The following is a 19,002-nucleotide window of genomic DNA, read 5'->3' as shown; positions in this document are numbered from 1 at the left end:
GACTAGGAAGACTACAAAAACTAACAGAGGATAACAAAAAGAGAAATAAGGAAGGAGAGGATCAAATATGAAGGTAAACTAGCTAGTAATATTAGAAATGATAGTAAAAGTTTCTTTCAATACATAAGAAACAAATGAGAGGCAAAAGTAGAAATTGGTGCAGAAAGGCTAGTGATGGGAAATAAGGAAATAGCTGAAAAACTTAATAAATACTTTGTGTCAGTCTTCACAGTGGAAGACATGAGTAAGAGAGTCATAGAGATATAGAGATGTATAACATAGAAACAGACCCTTCGGTCCAACCCGTCCATGCCGACCATATATCCCAACCCAATCTAGTCCCACCTGTCAGCACTCGGTCTATTTCTGTTCAAACCCTCCCAATTCATATACTCATCCAAATGCATTTGAAATGTTGCAATTGCACCAGCTTCCACCACTTCCTCTGGCAGCTCATTCCATACACGTACCACCCTGTGTGTGAAAAAGTTGCCCCTTAGGTCTCTTTTATATCTTTCCCCTCTCACCCTAAACCTATGCCCTCTAGTTCTGGACTCCCCCATCCCAAGGAAAAGACTTTGTCTATTTATCCTATCCATGCCCCTCATCATTTTGTAAATCTCTATAAGGTCACCTCTCTGCCTCCGACACTCCAGGGAAAACAGCCCCAGCCCATTCAGCCTCTCCCTATAGCTCAAATCCTCCAACCCTGGCAACATGCTTGTAAATCTTTTCTGAACCCTTTCGAGTTTCACAACATCTTTCCGATAGGAAGAAGACCAGAACTGTATGCAATATTCCAACAGTGGCCTAACCACTGTCCTGTACAGCTGCAACATGACCTCCCAACTCCTGTACTCAATACTCTGACCAATGAAAGAAAGCATACCAAATGCCTTCTTCACTATCCTATCTAATATCCCAACAACTAAGGAGAGTTGGGGGCAGAGTAGAGTGTGGTAGCTATTACAAAGTGAAAGTGCTAGAAAAGTTAAAAGGTCTAAAAATTGATAAATCTCCTGGCCCCGATGGGTTACATCCTAGAATTCCGAGGGAGTTGGCTGAGGAAAGAGCGGAAGCATTGGTTGTGATCTTTCAAAAATCACTGGAGTCAGGGAAAATCCCAGATGATTGGAAAATCACTGTTGTAACCCTCTTGTTCAAGAAAGGATCAAGACAAAAGATGGGAAATCATAGGCCGATTAGCCTAACCTCGATTGTAGGTAAAACTCTAGAATCCATTGTTATGGATGAGATTTCTAAATTCTTGGAGGTGCAGGGTCTGATTAGAACTAAGTAAGCATGGATTTAGTAAGGGGAGGACGTGCCAAACCTGTTACAATTCTTTGAAGAGGTAACAAGTAGATTAGACAGTGGATGTTGTCTATCTAGACTCCCAAAAGGCCTTTGCTAAGGTGCCTCACGGGAGGCTGCTGAGTAAGGTGAGGGCCCATGGTGTTCGAGGTGAGATACTGGCATGGATTGAGGATTGGCTGTCTGACAGAAGACAGAGTTTAGATAAAAGAGTCTTTTTCAGAATGGTAGCTGGTGACAAGTGGTGTCCCTCAGGGTTCAGTGTAGGGGCCACAGCTGTTCACTTTATATATTAATGATCTGAATGAAGGGTCTAAGGGCATTCTGGCGAAGTTCGCCAATGATACAAGTTAGGTGGTCAGGCAGATAGTACTGAGGAGGTGGGGAGGCTGCAAAAAGATTTAGACAGTTTAAGAGAGTGGTCCAGGAAATGGCTGATGACATTCAACATGAGCAAATGCGAGGCCTTGCACTTGGGAAAAAGAATACAGGCATTGACTATTTTCTAAATGTTGAGAGAATTCATAAAGCCAAAGTACAAAGGGATCTGGGAGTGCTAGCCCAGGATTCTCTAAAGGTTGACTTGCAGGTTGAGTCCGTGATTAAGAAATCAAATGTAATGTTGTCCCATATCTCAAGAGGGTTGGAATATAAAAGCAGCGATGTGCTTCTGGGACTTTATAAAGGTCTAGTTAGACCCAATTTAGAATATTGTGTCCAATTTTGGGCCCCACACCTCAGGAAAGACAAACTGGCACTGGAGCATGTCCAGTGGAGATTCACATGGGTGATCCCTGGAATGGTAGGCCTAACATACGTTGAACAGTTGAGGATCCTGGGATTGTATTCATTAGAGTTTAGATGGTTGAGGGGAGATCTAATAGAAACTTACAAGATAAGGCATGGCTTAGAAAGGGTAGACGCTGGGAATTTTTTTTTCGTTTAGGCGGGGAGACTAGGACCTGTGGGCACAGCCTTAGAATTAGAGGGGGTCAATTTAGAACTGAAATGAGGAGACATTTCTTCAGCCAGAGAGTGGTGGGCCTGTGGAATTCATTGCCACGGAGCGCAGTGGAGGCCAGAGTGTTAAATGTCTTCAAGGTAGAGATTGATAAATTCTTGAACTCACTAGGAATTAAGGGCTACAGGGAGAGTACGGGTAAGTGGAGTTAAAATGCCCATCAGCCATGATTGAATGAGGGAGTAGACTCGATGGGCCAAATAGCCTTACTTCCACTCCTCTCTTTTATGGTTTTATGGTCTTATATGTGTATATTTGCACACACTAGTGCTGTCTGTTTCTTGTCATTTGAAGGTACGAAGATGGTCGGTACAGTAGTTCAGTAGTTAGCACTGCTGTTTCATAGCGCCAGAAACCTGGGGTTGATTCCTGCATCAGGCAACTGTCCATGTGGAGTTTGCACATTTTCCCTGTATCTGAATGGGTTTCCTCCAGGTGTTCCAGTCCATAGTCCAAAAATGTGCAGGTTAGGTGGATTGGCCATGCTAAATTGCCTGCAGTGTCCAGAGATGTGTAAGTTAGTTTGATTAGTATGGGATATGCAGGATGATAGGATAGGGGGGTGGGTCTGGGTGGGATGCTCTTTGGAGAGTTGGTGTGGACTCACTGGGCTGAATGATCTGCTTCCACACTTTTGGGGTTCTATGATATTTTGCCACACAATGCTCCATCCATTTGGATGATGTTGCTACAAACTATTACTCATGTAAAGTGTTGCCTTTGATTATAGGCCCAAAAGGAGAAATGGATTGTGTCAGTGATGGACAAATTACCTGTTCCCCAGAACTTTCAAACAAGTTCCAAGGTATCGTTTGGTTCAGCACAATGATGTGCTGACCTCAAGGCAGAGATTATTTTCCACCTGTTTCTGGAATATGTTTTAGCAAAAATCCTCTGGAAAGCAATGTGGTGGTTTTTGTCGAGATTCATCCCAATCGGTTCTGTAACATTGGGATCTGTACAGCACAATGTGCTGTTTTCAGGCACTTACACTAAGCCAAACGTGGACTTCTGCTGGAAGACCATCAACTTGGTAAAAGGCACTCTTTGATCTGTTCAAAACCTGTTGGTCTTTCAATGAAAGGAACTGTTCATGATTACATGTTGCAGACTATCTTATTCCAATGTCCAGAACTACATGCTAAGGGATATATTAAAGCTTGATGCAGCAGCTGCAAAACCAAATAGGAAATATAAATGTGTAGGGATATTATGTAATATTATATTGAGTGCTTGAAATATGGTCAAATTCCCTTGGGCCATACTCAATAGAGAATTATTTAAATAAAATGCCAATACAAATAGTAAACCTAGCTTGTAATTGTCAATTCAATGAACTACCTTATAATGCCACATGCTCTATTGAAATAAATTAATATATACTGCTTCATTACTGATCTGTACCATATTTCCACAAATTTTATTAATAAAATAGATTTTTTGAAAGAACATCTTTTTTGTTGAACTTTGTAAACTTGGCTACTAATTCCTTTGGCTTCCAGCTACTTTACATGATAGCTAATTTTATTTTGAATCTTTAGTTTACTCAATCAGACAGAAGCTTGACTTGTTCAGGTTGGATTCAGATCAAGATCTCAATGGTAAAATGGTATATGTGTTGCCTTAATTACCCAATGTAATCTACTGTTAAAGGGATATACATCATTTGTGTTCATGGTAATTTTATACTGAGAAGGACAAACTTGAATTATTATTAGGAATTTTTATTTTTGTTGCAATGAATGCACATTTTCTGGGTTGAAGTATAGTTCAAATTTCATCTTGTTCCAATAGTTTAGTATTACATTATCATGTTGTGCACATGTACATCCATCATACCCTTCTCACTACTGCACCCTATGACTTAACCATGGTTTTCTATATGTTAATCTGCATAACCATATACCTGAGAGATATGTGTTCTTCTTGAAGTTTACTTAAAACACTAGCTATTTACATGGCCACAATATCAAAGACCTACACACGTTTAGAGTTCTGCAATTATTGATATTGTTATACTTTATCCACACATAATTGACCAACTACACAATTTCACAGTGACAGTGATGAAAGATCAAGGTACCTTTGTACCAGAATATTGCATGTCATGTAACTATTTTAAGAGCACATGCCAGTCTGGTCTAAAAATAATGCAACACTATAGTTGGTGTATAAATCTGATATTGCATAATTCCACCACACACAAAGTAACATATGAAAAACATACTCAATAAAAAGAGAGCTGTGTGTCAAAAAGTACCAATGTTTCAGACTCCTGAGATCCACAAGATATGAAAATATGGTATCTCAAATCTTCAACTTTATAATGGCACTTAAAAAATGGAGACACTGTATTTGTGTGAATTGGTTTGTAGATTCATTCCTATAGCAATGCATTCTGTGCAAGTTAGCCAATAAAACTGATTAAACGAAAATGGTGTGTTCTGGGGCCTTACCTTTTCAACACATTTTTCATGATTTACCTGAAGAAACATATCATTTATACAATATTTCAGATGGCACTAAATTAAGAGGTGGCATGGTGAGTCAGTGGTTAATATTTCCTTAGAGTGCCAGAGACCTGGGGTCAATTCCACCCTTGGGCAATGTCTGTATGGAGTTTGCACTTTCTCCCCATGCCTTTGTGGGTTTCCTCCGGGTTCTCCAGTTTCCCTCCCACAATCTAAAGTTGTGCAGGCTAGGTGGACTGGCCATACTAAATTATCCATAGTGTCCAGGGATGCAGAGGCTAGGTGGGGGTTGGCCATGGAAAATGCAGGTTAACAAGAATAGGGGTGGGTCTGGGTGGGATGCTCTTCAGAGGGTCAGTGTGGGCTCAATGGCCTGTTTCCACACAGCAGGGACTCTATGAAGAGGGATAGTTAATATAGGTGCGGCGCAGAAATTTGCAAGGGGACAGACTGGTTAGCTAAACATACAAAAGCAATGAAAATCAATGTGGGGAAGAATGAGAGCATCCACTTTCGACTTACATTGGTATTTTTCAATCAATTAGAAAACAGATACTTCAAAGGAGCAAAGGGATTTGAAATTTCTAATAACACAATTCATTCAGTTATTGGACAAGGACAAATGGTAGTCCAAAAGACTAATGGAATATTAGCCTTTTTTTGAAGGGGGCTCAGAATACAAAGAAGAGGTAATAATTCAATTATATAGATCTTCATACCCCTTCTGAGATACTGCACTTAGTTTTTGGGCACTGCTCTAGAAGGAAAAAAATGACCTTGAAAGTAATGTGGCACAAATTCTCCAAAATGATACCTTGGCACAGAGTGCTAAATTAGAAGACATTGCATGTACTTGGCTTCACAGAGAAGAAAATTGAGGCGTGATCTGTTTGAGGTGATTAAAACATTGGATTTGATGGGGTGGAGCAAAGCAATTACTCTCTCTACCAGGAAAGCAAAAATATCTTGGCCTAAATTTCAAAGGATGTTAAGAAGTATGTTTTTCAAAAGATATTTGGATTTGTCACCAAAAAAATTGGGTCATTTGGAGCTTACAATGCTGAAATCATTTTTAAAAATTGTTTGGTGATGAACTACAATGATTATGGAGTGAGTGGTAGGCAGATAAAGTTAAATTACCTGAAGGATCACTGGTCTTGAAATGTTAATTCTGTTGTCTCTCCACATGTGCTGTCTGACTTGCTGAGTTTCTACAACAATTTGTCGTTGCTTCAGATCTTCAGCATCTGCAATTCTTTGCTTTATTAGAGATAAGTTTTAGATCAGTTGTGATCTAATTGGATGCTGGAGTGAGATCAGTGGTCTATTTTTACTTCCCTAACAAAGATGGTTAAATTGAGGATAGTTTTCTTAAACACATCTGCAGTGGTTTCCTTGGCCTACAATGAATGCCCTAAGATGACATTTCTTCCTGCAATTTAGTCTCAATTTTAGTTGGACTTATTGGTCTAAAGGAGCTGAACATTCACACCAGACACATATATTTTCCACCCTCCCTGGCCACATTTGAAAGAATTCTAACTGAGAACCGCTCAATTCTCTTCTCGAGTCGCCCCAGATTATTGGCCATTGACATTTGATTGACGCAGGGGGTGGGCGGGATGCCTATTTCTATTGGCTGAGAGGACCGTCAGTCAGGTCTGTACCCGCGCGGTCCCGCTCTGGATTGGTTGGGGTCGGCCATTCGTTGTTCTTTGTTGGGCCGGAGCGGGTTTTCGGTCTGGAGTTGGCACTTGGGAGGGCAGCGGCCTTCGCGGATCACCATCACCATCACCAGGTGCAGTCAGGGCGACGGTCCGTCAGCGGCCTGGACTGAGCATGAGCGGCGGTGTGTACGGCGGAGGTGAGTCGCCAACAGCGGGAGCGCCGAGTGCAGTGCTGTAGGCCCGGCCTGTGGGGTAGCGGCGCATGTGGGAGCGGGAAGAGCAGCGTGAGGTTTGGAGGCGGCTCGGCGCAAAGACCCGAGATTTCCAGGCGCTTCATCTCAGGGACTTGTCTCCACTTTAGTCACTCCTTCATTCAACTCTCACTCACGTTGCTTTGTCTGAAAACATTCTCGTTACTTTTATATAAACAGGCCCAGGAGCAAAACTTTTGATGTCAGGTTACAGACGGGAAACGCTGTTTCTCTTCTCACTGATGCTGTCTCAACTTAGTGTTTTCTGTATCACAGAACTAAAATGTTTAGGATAATGGGCAGATTTAATGAACACGAAAGGAATGGAATATGTTCAAAGTGGGAAATGCTTTGGCACGTTTAGGATCCAGGTAAAAACAATGACTGCAGATGCTGGAAACAAGAATCTAGATTAGAGTGGTGCTGGAAAAGCACAGCAGTTCAGGCAGCATCCGAGGAGCAGTAAAAATGTTGGGCAAAAGTCCTTCATCAGGAATACAGGCGGAGAGCCTGACGTGTGGGGAGATAAGTTTAGGATCCAGCTGAAATTGATTTCTTGGTGTAGGTTCTTCTCTGTGGTTCTTTGTGATATTCTGGGTAAAAAATGAGGTCTGCAGATGCTGGAGATCACAGCTGAAAATGTGTTGCTGGTTAAAGCACAGCAGGTCAGGCAGCATCTCAGGAATAGGGAATTCGACATTTCGAGCATAAGCCCTTCCTGATGAAGGGCTTATGCTCGAAATGTCGAATTCCCTATTCCTGAGATGCTGCCTGACCTGCTGTGCTTTAACCAGCAACACATTTTCAGCGATATTCTGGGTAACAAATCTTGCATTTGAATTGCGACTAGAAAGTTAAATTTTATAGGGTGTGTAATTGTCATGGTTACATAATCATCGATTCAAAGTACGTTGGGGATAGAAATTTCCAAAGATTAGTGAGACAGTATTTTCTGGTTTGAGAACCCAAAGCCAGCGCAAACATCCACTCTCTTCATCTGTTTATGAATTTTATTTTAGTTTCAAACAAATTGCTCCTTATTCCTTTAAACTTTAGGTGTTCTTTTATTGGGCAATTCAGTCATTCCCAGGAATTGTTGAGGTTACACTCAATGCATTCTATTCATGGAATCATGAAATGCCCACAGTGTGGAAGCAGGCCATTTGGCCCATTAGGTCTGCAATGACCCTCTGAAGAGCATGGTACCCCTACCCTATCCCTGTAATCCTGCATTTCTATGACTAATCCACCTAGCCTCCCATCCCTAGACACTGTGGGAAATTTAATATGGCCAATCCACTTAATCTGCACATCCTATGGGCTTTGGGAGGAAACCTGAGTACCCAGAGGAAACCCACACAGACACAGGGAAAATGTGCAAACTTCGCGCAGCCAAGTCACCCAAGGCTAGAATCAAACCTGGGTCCCTGTGTAGCTCCATTATGATAGTGAATTTTTCCTTTTTGATTGAAAAGTTTTTTTTAGTGTAATAACATATTTTAATTAATTTCTGTCATAATGTTTATTGCCATAAAAATGAGCAAGTAACTTTTCATATAGTTGGTTTCTAATGTTTTTTAATTTTGTGGGAATCATTCAAGGCTATCCCAGGAATTGTTATTTCATGTGTCTCTATGTCTGAAAATCTCATTCTTCAGAAGTTTGCAGGTGCTAATTTGTGTTCTTCAATTCTGTGCCACTGCATTCAACTCTGAAGAGGAACAGGAAGTATCATAAATGTGTCTGAATTTGATAGGGCATAAAAGAAAAATCCTCACCTCATTTAAATTATGTCTGCATATACACTTCAAGTACAATAACTTGCGGACCTACAGCTCAAATGCTGGAAGATTTGACTGGGTACCTTGTCTTTGGCTGGCACAAACATGGTGGGGGCGGGGGGGTGGGGTGGAATACAAGTAACCTCTTTATGTGCTGTAAATTCTATGATTCTATTTATTTGTTCTCAATGCTTTTTGATCTTGTTGGTACTCTTTGCGAGTTAAGCCTAGTTGAATATGATAGCTGTTTCCAAGGTTGTTGGCACTTTGCTTCCAGACTTCTGTTTATTAGAAGGAATGAGATAGTGTTCAAGATAAATCTGTGATTTCTTTTTATTTCCTGTATTCTCTCAGAATCTCTACTAAGTACAGTTCAAAGCAAGGACTGAACAGAACCTGAATCTCCTATTCCATAGGACAATAATGTTCTGTTCTAGTATTTGGCAACTCTAAGCAACCAAATTCTGGCTTCTAATGTAAGCAATTAGTTTTTTTTTAAAAACAAGGTTTTATAAAATTGTCTTGGAGTTAAATGGGGGAATGAGGGTGATCATATAACCTGTTCTGAATTCTGCTGATGGAAAGTCTGAATGGCTTGGGAGTTAAAGATTAAAGTGAGACCCAAGTTGTTTTGCTGGAGAGAAAGTATGATCACTGGTCAGTGTTTGTCTAATATTGGATGAACTGTTAATCTGAAGTCATAGGAAGGTTTTTAGGAACATCAGGTTTTGTAAACTGTTCTACTTTTAAACTGAATATTTAGTATCAAGGTAGGATTTAAAGAGTAACTGGTTAAAGTTTCAGCCTCAACACAAGACCCATATGATTCACAATGTCATGGAGATGAGCTTTGAGAGGGGATAAGCCCACAGGAAGCTGTGGTATGATTGGCTGAGAGTGGTTTTTTTTGTAAAATTGCTGAACCTTGCAGTCATGGCCCATCTGCCAGAAGCCAGGTGATGGGGGTAACATGTCTATGGTTTATCACAAGGGAATGCTCATCTTTTGCTTGAAGTGACAGTTCCTGAAGATTTAAATGACCCGGGATTATTTGTCTAACTTTGACTGGAGTTAGCAATTTTCAAGGTTACTGGTGCTGTAAAAAAGAATTCAATCAGATATTTGAGTCAAAAAGGATATGAAGAGAAGCAAGCCCTCAGGAACTAAGAAATACTTAGGCACATTTTCCTCCTGGAAAAACTCCAATGTAAGGGACAAAACAAAACAAGCAGAACTAAGGAGATTGAATTTTGGTGTTAAACCAAGAATGAGGGAATTTTTTTGTTGTTTAGAGTATAGGTTGCCAACTGAGCTAAATATTTAGTTAATTTTTTTAATGTTCCAGCAAGAGTTTCGACTTGAAATCTTGTGCAATTCCTTTTAGCATTGCTCACTGGGAAATGTAATTTCTCTTAATTTTGTGTCTCTGTGGGGAGTGAAACAGTTACAGTTTATATTAATATTTCATTATGACAGGTGAATGTGTAGTTTGTATTGCATGTAGAGTTTTATAAATGTTTTATGTAAAAATACAGAAACAACAGTAAATCACAATCATTGCAAGTACATTGAAAGTATTCATTTTCTGCAGTAAGTGTCTCTTCTTCGTATTTATTCAAACGTTGTTGGTTTTGTTGTACTTTAAGTAAATATTTTGTCTCCTGTCACTTCAATTTCTCACAGATGAGGTTGGTGCCCTTGTGTTTGACATTGGGTCGTACACAGTCAGGGCTGGCTATGCTGGAGAAGATTGTCCAAAGGTAATTTGACACTGCATCACCTCCATGTGAACAATTGAGGTTTCAAGGATTTTACTTCAATTGCTTGGAGGGAAAAATAACTGATATTTACAAAACATAGGCAGAAAACCTCCTTATAGACTGAATGGCATCCAGAAAAGCTTGTGGCTAAGTTTGTTTAGATCACATGTGCTCACTCTATTTTACAATATCATAGATCTTGTAGCATTGTCTGTAATTTTTGTATTTCATTTTACAAGTTTTTTAGCCTCATTTGTTATCTCAGTTGATTCTTGTGTTCTTATCGGCGGCACCCTTCCTCTTACCTAATACTGTAAATAACCGATGTTTAATAACCCAGCCCAAGCTCTAGGTACCCTTTGCTTTACATCCTCTGTACCTAGCAGCCACTCATTCACAATTACTACACCTACATACTGTATCAATTCCTCTAGTTCATTCTCTCCTTTCGTGTTTCCAGAAAAATAACTGGCAGAAATTATTGGTTAGTACATCGGAGCAAGGTTGATGAACCTCCCATAAATAAGCAGACACCAAGGGGGTCTTGTGGCACAGTAATAGTATCCCTGCCTCTGAGCTGGGAGACTGGTTCAAATCCCACCTGCCCCAAAGGGGTGTCAAAACATGTCCAATCAAGTTAATGAAAAATATGTCAACTACCACCTCCAGTCTCAGTCTTTTCCCATGATGGTCAGGAGCAGTCTCAAATCTGAAGGCTGGAGATTGAATTAATTATCTTCTGGTGTGTCACTCGACTAGATAAACTAGCTGAACCATCACAAAAACTAGCTTTTGATATGTAAAAATTAGTTCATGTTTTCTTTATTGCAAACAGTTGTACTGATTATGTGCATCTTCAAACATTGATGGCAATAGTTCTGGGTTGTTTGCACAATTTGGGAGCAAATCATATTCTTGCATGCATTTTGATTATTCTGATATGAAATGATACACTGTTCTAGCAAGTTCTTATTTTGTTAAAGTGAGCATTCAATGTGAAGTTGTTCATGTATAGTAAACAAATATATTAAATAGAATTTTGTGCATATTTTATTTCCAATATTGAATAAACTACTTGAGTTGGAAATATATTTTGAACTCATAATCCAACATTTTTTAAAGGCAGACTTCCCAACAGCAATTGGGATGCTGTTGGAGAGGGATGATGGAAGTGCACCTATGGAAATAGAAGGAGACAAAGGAAAGTCAAGCGGCACAACTTATTTCATCGACACAAACTCTTTGCGAGTTCCAAGGGAAAATATGGAAGTTATCTCTCCTTTGAAGAATGGAATGAGTATGTCAGCTATTTAATTACTGTTTTTTTCCTTGTCCGTTTTCTGTTCTGTCCTGACCGTCTCTGTGGATCATTCTCATTATTGATAGGGTTTCTTTATTAAGTTACCACATATTCATGTGTGATACATGGTAGTCAGTGCATGCAGGCTGTTGGATAAAGCTGGGAAGAAATAAGGATCCTACCATATCCAATTCTCCCATCACCATGTCCATACAGTAACTCTCCCATGAAAATTACAGCTGAGCAAAATGCTTGGTTGGTTTCCTCTAACTACCTCTGCTAAATGAAGTTAGTAAGGCCACACTATCATCCTGACTGAGTTAATCTAATTCATTGCGTGTCTGGGTTGATCACTACTATTTATATACAGTAAATTTTGATCTCTGTAAATCTTATTCTGTAAGTGTTGAGTCAAATTTAGTCACACCCACAGTGATAAACAGATGTGGATATTACGTGCACAACGAACCTTGATAAAAGTTCATTGCTTGTTATAGATAATTAATATATTTATAAATTCATATTATTTCATATATTGACTAAAATATATGACAAGTGATTCAAAAGAGATTTCTCTGTATCAAGGTTTCGTTATGGCGTTTATTTGGTGAAGGAAATGACTTGTAGAAGGATTTAATATTTCTCCATTCAGCCAATAAGGTTCTGTACGAAGGTCTTCTGTCTTAGCAAAAGTTTTCATGTGAAGTTAAGGTGCAAAATTCATATTGCCTGTTATCTGTTATATTGAGAACTACCACTCATTCAATATGTTTGCTATTGCTTGGTCCACTATTCTCCACATTTCCTTTACCTTCTGGGTTGATAATTCTTGCAAAGTCATAGAGTCATAGAGATGTACAGCATGGAAACAGACACTTCGGTGCAACCCGTCAATGCTGGCCAGATATCCCAACCCAGTCTAGTCCCACCTGCCAGCACCCGGCCCATATCCCTCCAAACCCTTCCTATTCATATACCCATCCAAATGCCTCTTAAATGTTGCAAATGTACCAGCCTCCACCACTTCCTCTGGCAGCTCATTCCATAGCGTACACTCTTTGCATGAAAAAGTTGCCCCGTAGTTCTCTTTTATATCTTTCCCCCCTCGCCCTAAACCTATGCCCTCTAGTTCTGGACTCCCTGACTCTGGGGAAAAGACTTTGCCTATTTACTCTATCTGTGCTCCTCATAATTTTGTAAACCTCTGTAAGGTCACCCCTCAGCTGCCGACGCTCCAGGGAAAACAACCCCATCCTGTTCAGCCTCTCCCTATAGCTCAAATCCTCCAACCCTGGCAACATCCTTGTAAATCTTTTCTGAACCCTTTCAAGTTTTGCAACATCTTTCCAATAGAAAGGAGACCAGAATTGCACGCAATATTCCAACAATGGCCTAACCAATATCCTGTATAGCCGCAACATGACCTCCCAACTCCTGTAGTCAATACTCTGACCAATAAAGAAAAGCATACCAGATGCCTTCTTCACTATCCTATCTACCTGTGACTCCATTTTCAAGGATCTATGAATCTGCACTCCACGGTCTCTTTGTTTAGCAACACCCCCCAGGACCTTACCACTAAGTGTATAAGTCCTGCTACGATTTGTTCTCCCAAAGTGCAGCACCTCTCATTTATCTGAACTTGCTGTTAAGTTCTGTCACTGAACATAAGTCTGCAGTGACAAAAAAAACTAACTTCAAATCAAGTTGGTATTTAGTTGAAACCTTGCCCAACTCTGCTTCTCTGGCCTCATTCACCGTATGTGATTCCTTCAAAAGATATCTATTTCATCAGACACTTCAACGTGATTTTAAAATAATAATTTTCATTGCTCCATGAGCATCAGCTCAAAGTGAACTCAACACTGAGTTGAAATGTTACATTGCAACCTCTATCTGTTTTGTTTGCTTTTCCCATGCTGGCTTGACTTTTCCTGTTTTTGGACAGCAGCAGTTTGTTGTTCTGCTGTTCATGTTAGCCTTTAAGACATATCCTTTCTGCTTTCCTTAATTGTACCTACCAATTCTCATTATCTTTTGCTGTATGTATATTGTCATTTAATCTTTTCTGCCTTCCATCCTATCACAAGTATTAATTTTATGTGACCACTTCAACACCTGCCAAACCACAACTGTCTCCACCTTTCCCTCTGGTGTTTTGCATATTGCTTCTCATCTTCATCTTAACCAACTGAGCCAACAACAAGAAGTTAAGCTCAATTGGTCCCAGTCACAAACCTGTTGTTTAACTTTGGCGGCTTGAGCATATAGTCTAGACTGACTCTACTGCAGTATTGATGGAGTGCTGCAGTTTTGGAGATGCCATCTTTCAAATGAGACTTAAACTGAGGTTATGCCTGCTCTGTTAGGCAGACATATGATTCCATCTCATTATTTCAAAGAGCAGTGGAGTCATGCATGGTGTCCCAGCCAAACTTTACTCCTCAAATAGTTCAAAATTTGGTGTTTGTGGAAGCTTAACAACATGTGTAAATTGTGTTCCATTGCTGAGAATTTAGCAGTACCGATGCCCCAGAATTACATAATAGGCTTGAAAGCACTTTGAAAAAAGCTAATGCCATGATAGGCAAACACTCTGTCACCTCTGCAACAAATTGCAAGACTCCCCATTCCTTCTAATTAAATTAATGTAACTCTGGATAAAATGGTTTACATTCTCCGTCATTATATATTTACTAAAACTAAATCTAGTGTTGCGGTCTATAACTTTATAAGAATTTTATTTCTGAGCATTCTGTTATTTGGAATTTATTAATCTTTAAATTCCAAACATTTTTGTTAATTTTTACAACTGCACACAATTTGTAAAATATTCATAATCTGAGCTATGAATCTATGTACTTTTTAGCTTGCAGCTGTAAGATTGATTGAAGGTAAATTTATTTTTTAAATTGTTATACAACTGAAAACCTGTTAACTTCTTTTTATATTTATAGTTGAAGACTGGGACAGTTTTCAAGCAATTCTAGATCACACATATAAGAATCACATAAAATCTGAAGCTGGTCTACATCCTGTTTTGATGTCAGAGGCCCCAGTGAGTCTTTGATTGCCGTACAAAATGTTTTTGTTTCTGTGTTTTTGATTTGTGTAGCATAATATCTAACACTTCAAATGTTTCTGGATAAAAATATCACTGAAGTTTGTATGATTTTGTATTTTGGTGTAGTCATTTCTGTGGTAGGATGGAGGTCCTGCATGGTGGCTCAGTGGTTAGCACTATTGGCACACAGCGCCAGGGCCCTGGGTTTGATTCCAGCCTCAGGTGACTGGTTTTGTTTTGTTTTGTTTTGTTTGTGTGGAGTTTGCATTTCTCAGTGTCTGCATGGGTTTCCTCCGGGTGCTGCAGTTTCCTCCCACAGTCCAAAGATGTGTAGGTTAGGTGAATTGGCCGTGCTAAATTGCCCATAGTATTCAGGGATGTGTAGGTTAGGTGCATTAGTCATGGGAAATGAAGAGTAATAGGGTAGGGGAATGGGTCTGGGTGTGATACACTTGAAGGTCGATGTGGACTTGTTGGGCCAAGTGGCTTGTTTCCACAGTATCGGGATTCTATATAATTCTATTCGTTTGATTTTTGCATGTTGCCTTGAATTCAAGTGTATAAGACCAAGGCAAAGTTTATTTTGGGGGAGGGAAAGGAAAATGATGGATTACTCATGTGGCCATGTACCTCTGAGCATTTGGCTCAAGTGATGCTGGCTGAGGTTGAGGTCTGCCTACTACCCTGAGAGACTTCATACCTGACAGAGGAAAAGTACTGTCAGTTTGTTTAAAACAATTAGTTCCCTCTGTATATTCTTCTTAGTATCTCACCATTTGTTGAATTTGTCCACTAAGTGACTGCAAATACAAGACTTAATGATTTTCACTCCAAAAATTAATCTTACGCACCCAGTTTCAGATTTTAATATTTTCACTGCACAAATTTACAGAATTTGCATTTTTGGGCAAATTATTTATTTTGTAAAATCTTTTATTTCTTTATCCATTTTATCAGTGCATTGTTTGTAGTGTAAATGTTTTAGCCAGTAATTATTTGACGTTTTTCTGTTGCATTCACAGTGGAATACAAGGGCAAAGAGGGAGCGGCTTACTGAGTTGATGTTTGAACATTATAATATTCCAGCTTTTTTCCTGTGTAAAACAGCTGTGCTCACAGCGTATCCTTTACTGAATCCATTTTTCAACTGCATACCTGGTACTGAAATCGATTTTAGTTTGTTCCTTCTGCTTGGAATTCTGCATTGTTGGAAAACTTTGTTAGCTGTTTTCAGTCACTTTTTAAGTAACACAACCCTGTTAAATATCACATTTTAGTCTCCATGGAAGGTCATCACTATAATTTAGATGAAGCACCCTGCACCCATGCACAGCTTTGGAACACTTTGTTAGAATGCCAAGATTAATGCCTGTCTGCCAGGGAACCTTCTCTAGATGAACTGACTGTTACAATTTCAATCTGAATATATGATGTTTATTAATCCATAATTATATTAAAAGTAAGACAGTGAGTTAAGGGCATGGATTGATGCATGGAATTGCGATGTCGTTTCCATCCCAAAGACATAGTTGAGGGAAAGGCAGGACTAACGACTCCACATTCTTTGATATCAATCTCCAGGGAGGATAGGTGAGGGTATGGGCGAAGACTGGTGTTGTGTTATAAATTAGAGTCAGTTACTGCAGTAAAGAGGGATGAAATCTTCAAATGAGGCATTGGAAAGAGTTTGAGATGGATCACCCACTCAACACTTCTGGCTGAAGACAATGGGTGCACATTGTAGAGGATGGGGCTTCTTATGGGATTGCCTTCACTTCCAGTGAGCTTTATAATTGTCAACCACTATTCACAACTGAATGTAGCAAAACCACAGAGCTTGGGTATGATCCATAATCTTGTATTTATAGCTTCACTAGTTCATGGTTCATTTTTAGGTATGTCTGATGTTTTCCTGTATACTTCATTAAACCCAGGTTGATCTCTTAAATTAATGTTAAAATTGTGTGGAATGTTTGCTGGGATTTGAGCTTATAGATTGTGGTAGAATGCAACTCGGCTGTTGCCCACAATCCTCATAGATGCCTGGTTATAAGATGCTGGATTTGTTCAAAATTTATTCTATTTAGCACAGTAGTAGTGGCACACAACATGCTCAGGGTTATCTTTCATGCAAAGAGAGTACTTGTGGGGATGTTCTATATGGTAGCCGCTTCTGATGACTGTTTTGGACAGGTGTATCTGAGTAAATATAGTGAGGACAAAGTCAAGTATATTTCTTCCTCTTGTTTCCTAACCACCTACCACAGATGTAAGCTTGCAGGTGTGTCCTTTACTGACTAAGCTGGCTGAATCCTACTAGGGGCTGCTACCAAAATAGACTTGGTGATGGACATTGAAGTTCCCCAACCAGAGTGCATTTTGTGCCCAAAGCACCCTCAGTGCTTCCTCCAAGTGGCATAGAGATTTACTGACTTGTCAACTGCAAGTGGTAATCAGTAAGAGGCTTTCTTTCCTTCTTTGACCTGATGCTGCAAGATTTAATGGTGCCTGGAGTTAACATTGAGGACTCTTGAAACAACTTCCTCTCAACTGTTTACTGCCATGCCACCACATCTGGATTGGTCCTGCCAGTGGGATAGGACTTAACCAGAGATGGTGATCTGGAATATTGTTTGTAATGCATTCAGTGAGTATAGCTGTTGCTTAACTAGTCTTGGGGTAGCCCTTCAAGTTTTGGCACAGATATTGGTGAGGAGCACTTTGCAGAGTTGACAGGGCTATGTTTGCCATTTTCTGTTCTGGTGCCTGGGTCAATGCCACGTGGTCTGTTAATTTCATTCTTTTGTTTCAACATAATAGAAGTTAAACACAACTGAATTTCCTGCTAAGCTGTTTCAGGCACCAGTTGAGTCAACCACACTGCTGTGGGTCTGAAATAACTTAAAGGCCAGACTAGGTAACAATGTCAGATTTCCTTTCCTAAAGAATATTATTGAACTAGGTGGATTTTTGAGACTGTTGATAGTGGTTACATAGTCACCATGTGGCTAGCCTTTAATTTCTGATCACTTTTTTTTTTGCTAGGCCTTTGTGGGCTAGAGGGGGGGGGGCGGTGCAACTAAGTTTAATCTTGAAGCAAAGCCTGTGGAATCTTACAGAAAGTAAATCTCTCAAAATGAAAGCTTAAAGTGATGACTACCAGGATAATGCAAATGCTTGTATGCATTTTTTTTAAAAAGAAAACTATCTGTCACTGATAACTGTCATCACAAATAATAAAAATGTGGATACCACTTCTCTGTACCTATCCTTTATGCCCTGAAGGACTTTTGTGCCATCTTCAGTTTACTAAAGACAACAGGGACGATAAAGATGGGGCCTTGTAAGTACATAGATCTGTGAGCAGAAAATCAATTGACGACAAGGGGTAACTGTGGATAATAAGCTTTATTACAGTGAAATTTCATTTGTTCCCTACTTTTCCAATTGAAGGATCAGTAATAGGTTGGTGTATTATCTAGGATTTAGCAACATTTAATTTATAATCAAAATGGTTTTGTCTTCACATCCTTTGTTGGAGTAGTATTTTGCAGAAGTGACTGACATCTGGTGTCTCATTGAAGTGCCTATATCTCATTGAATGTGGAAAGTTTCAAGCAATTTGAATGAAGATTGATGGTAAACTGATGTTTAACTTGATCAATGGTGAATGTTCCTTTATATTCCTCCCTCCCCAAATTAATGTTAGGAGACCAAACCAGTTATGGAACTTGGCTGTTGTTTTGGTTCAGATAAGTTGGCTTACATCAGATCAGTGATCAAATGTGGAGCTGTACTGGATTTAAATGTTTCATTATCTCCCCATAGCGTGCAGTTAATCACTAACGCATGAGAATTGCTGCTTGTATTAGTTTTGATAATATTGTTTAAATTTTTAATGAAAATACAAGTTATTTTAAGTTTACAATGTAGGATGGTTTGACTTTACACATCAGTTACATAATTTCCCTTCACTTTTTGTGTCAGATTTGCAAATGGCCGCTCCACAGGCTTAGTGTTAGATAGTGGAGCCACGCACACCACGGCTATTCCAGTACATGATGGATATGTTCTTCAACAAAGTAAGAAGTAATGTACCACCCTGAAATTGAAATGCAGCTGAACGGTTGTTAATTGACTAATTTCAAGAAACTTTTCAGCAAGAAGCAGATTTTAAAATAACTTTTTTTAAAAACCTGTTCTCTTTTGCTCCTACGTATTCTCTTGTGTGCTCTGAGTTATCAGATTACTTATCCCTTGTACAATTCTATCTGCTCAGTTTGGTTTTGTTCCTCTTTGCTGCTTTATCTGAAACCTTAAATCATAACTCTGTTTTAAAACAATCTTAATGCGTGCTTTTATGCGCATGATAT

The 19,002-nt window shown here is 39.4% G+C and overlaps 1 protein-coding gene across 1 annotated transcript in view; it reads left to right on the top strand.

Moving 5' to 3' along the window:
* The first annotated feature begins 6,524 nt into the window (after positions 1-6,524).
* Positions 6,525-19,002, top strand: part of actl6a (actin-like 6A) — a 26,184-nt gene continuing 13,706 nt past the window's right edge. The window contains exons 1-6 of the mRNA XM_060834799.1: positions 6,525-6,670; positions 10,189-10,265; positions 11,388-11,562; positions 14,523-14,623; positions 15,652-15,749; positions 18,617-18,711. Of these exons, the coding sequence (XP_060690782.1) occupies positions 6,646-6,670; positions 10,189-10,265; positions 11,388-11,562; positions 14,523-14,623; positions 15,652-15,749; positions 18,617-18,711 (571 nt within the window). The 5' untranslated portion in view covers positions 6,525-6,645. The remainder of the gene's footprint in view (positions 6,671-10,188; positions 10,266-11,387; positions 11,563-14,522; positions 14,624-15,651; positions 15,750-18,616; positions 18,712-19,002) is intronic.

This window comes from Hemiscyllium ocellatum, chromosome 13, assembly GCF_020745735.1.
Source record: "Hemiscyllium ocellatum isolate sHemOce1 chromosome 13, sHemOce1.pat.X.cur, whole genome shotgun sequence".
NCBI classification, from domain to species: domain Eukaryota; kingdom Metazoa; phylum Chordata; class Chondrichthyes; order Orectolobiformes; family Hemiscylliidae; genus Hemiscyllium; species Hemiscyllium ocellatum.
Note: the sequence above shows the minus strand (reverse complement) of the source record. Positions and strands in the feature narration are given on the sequence as shown.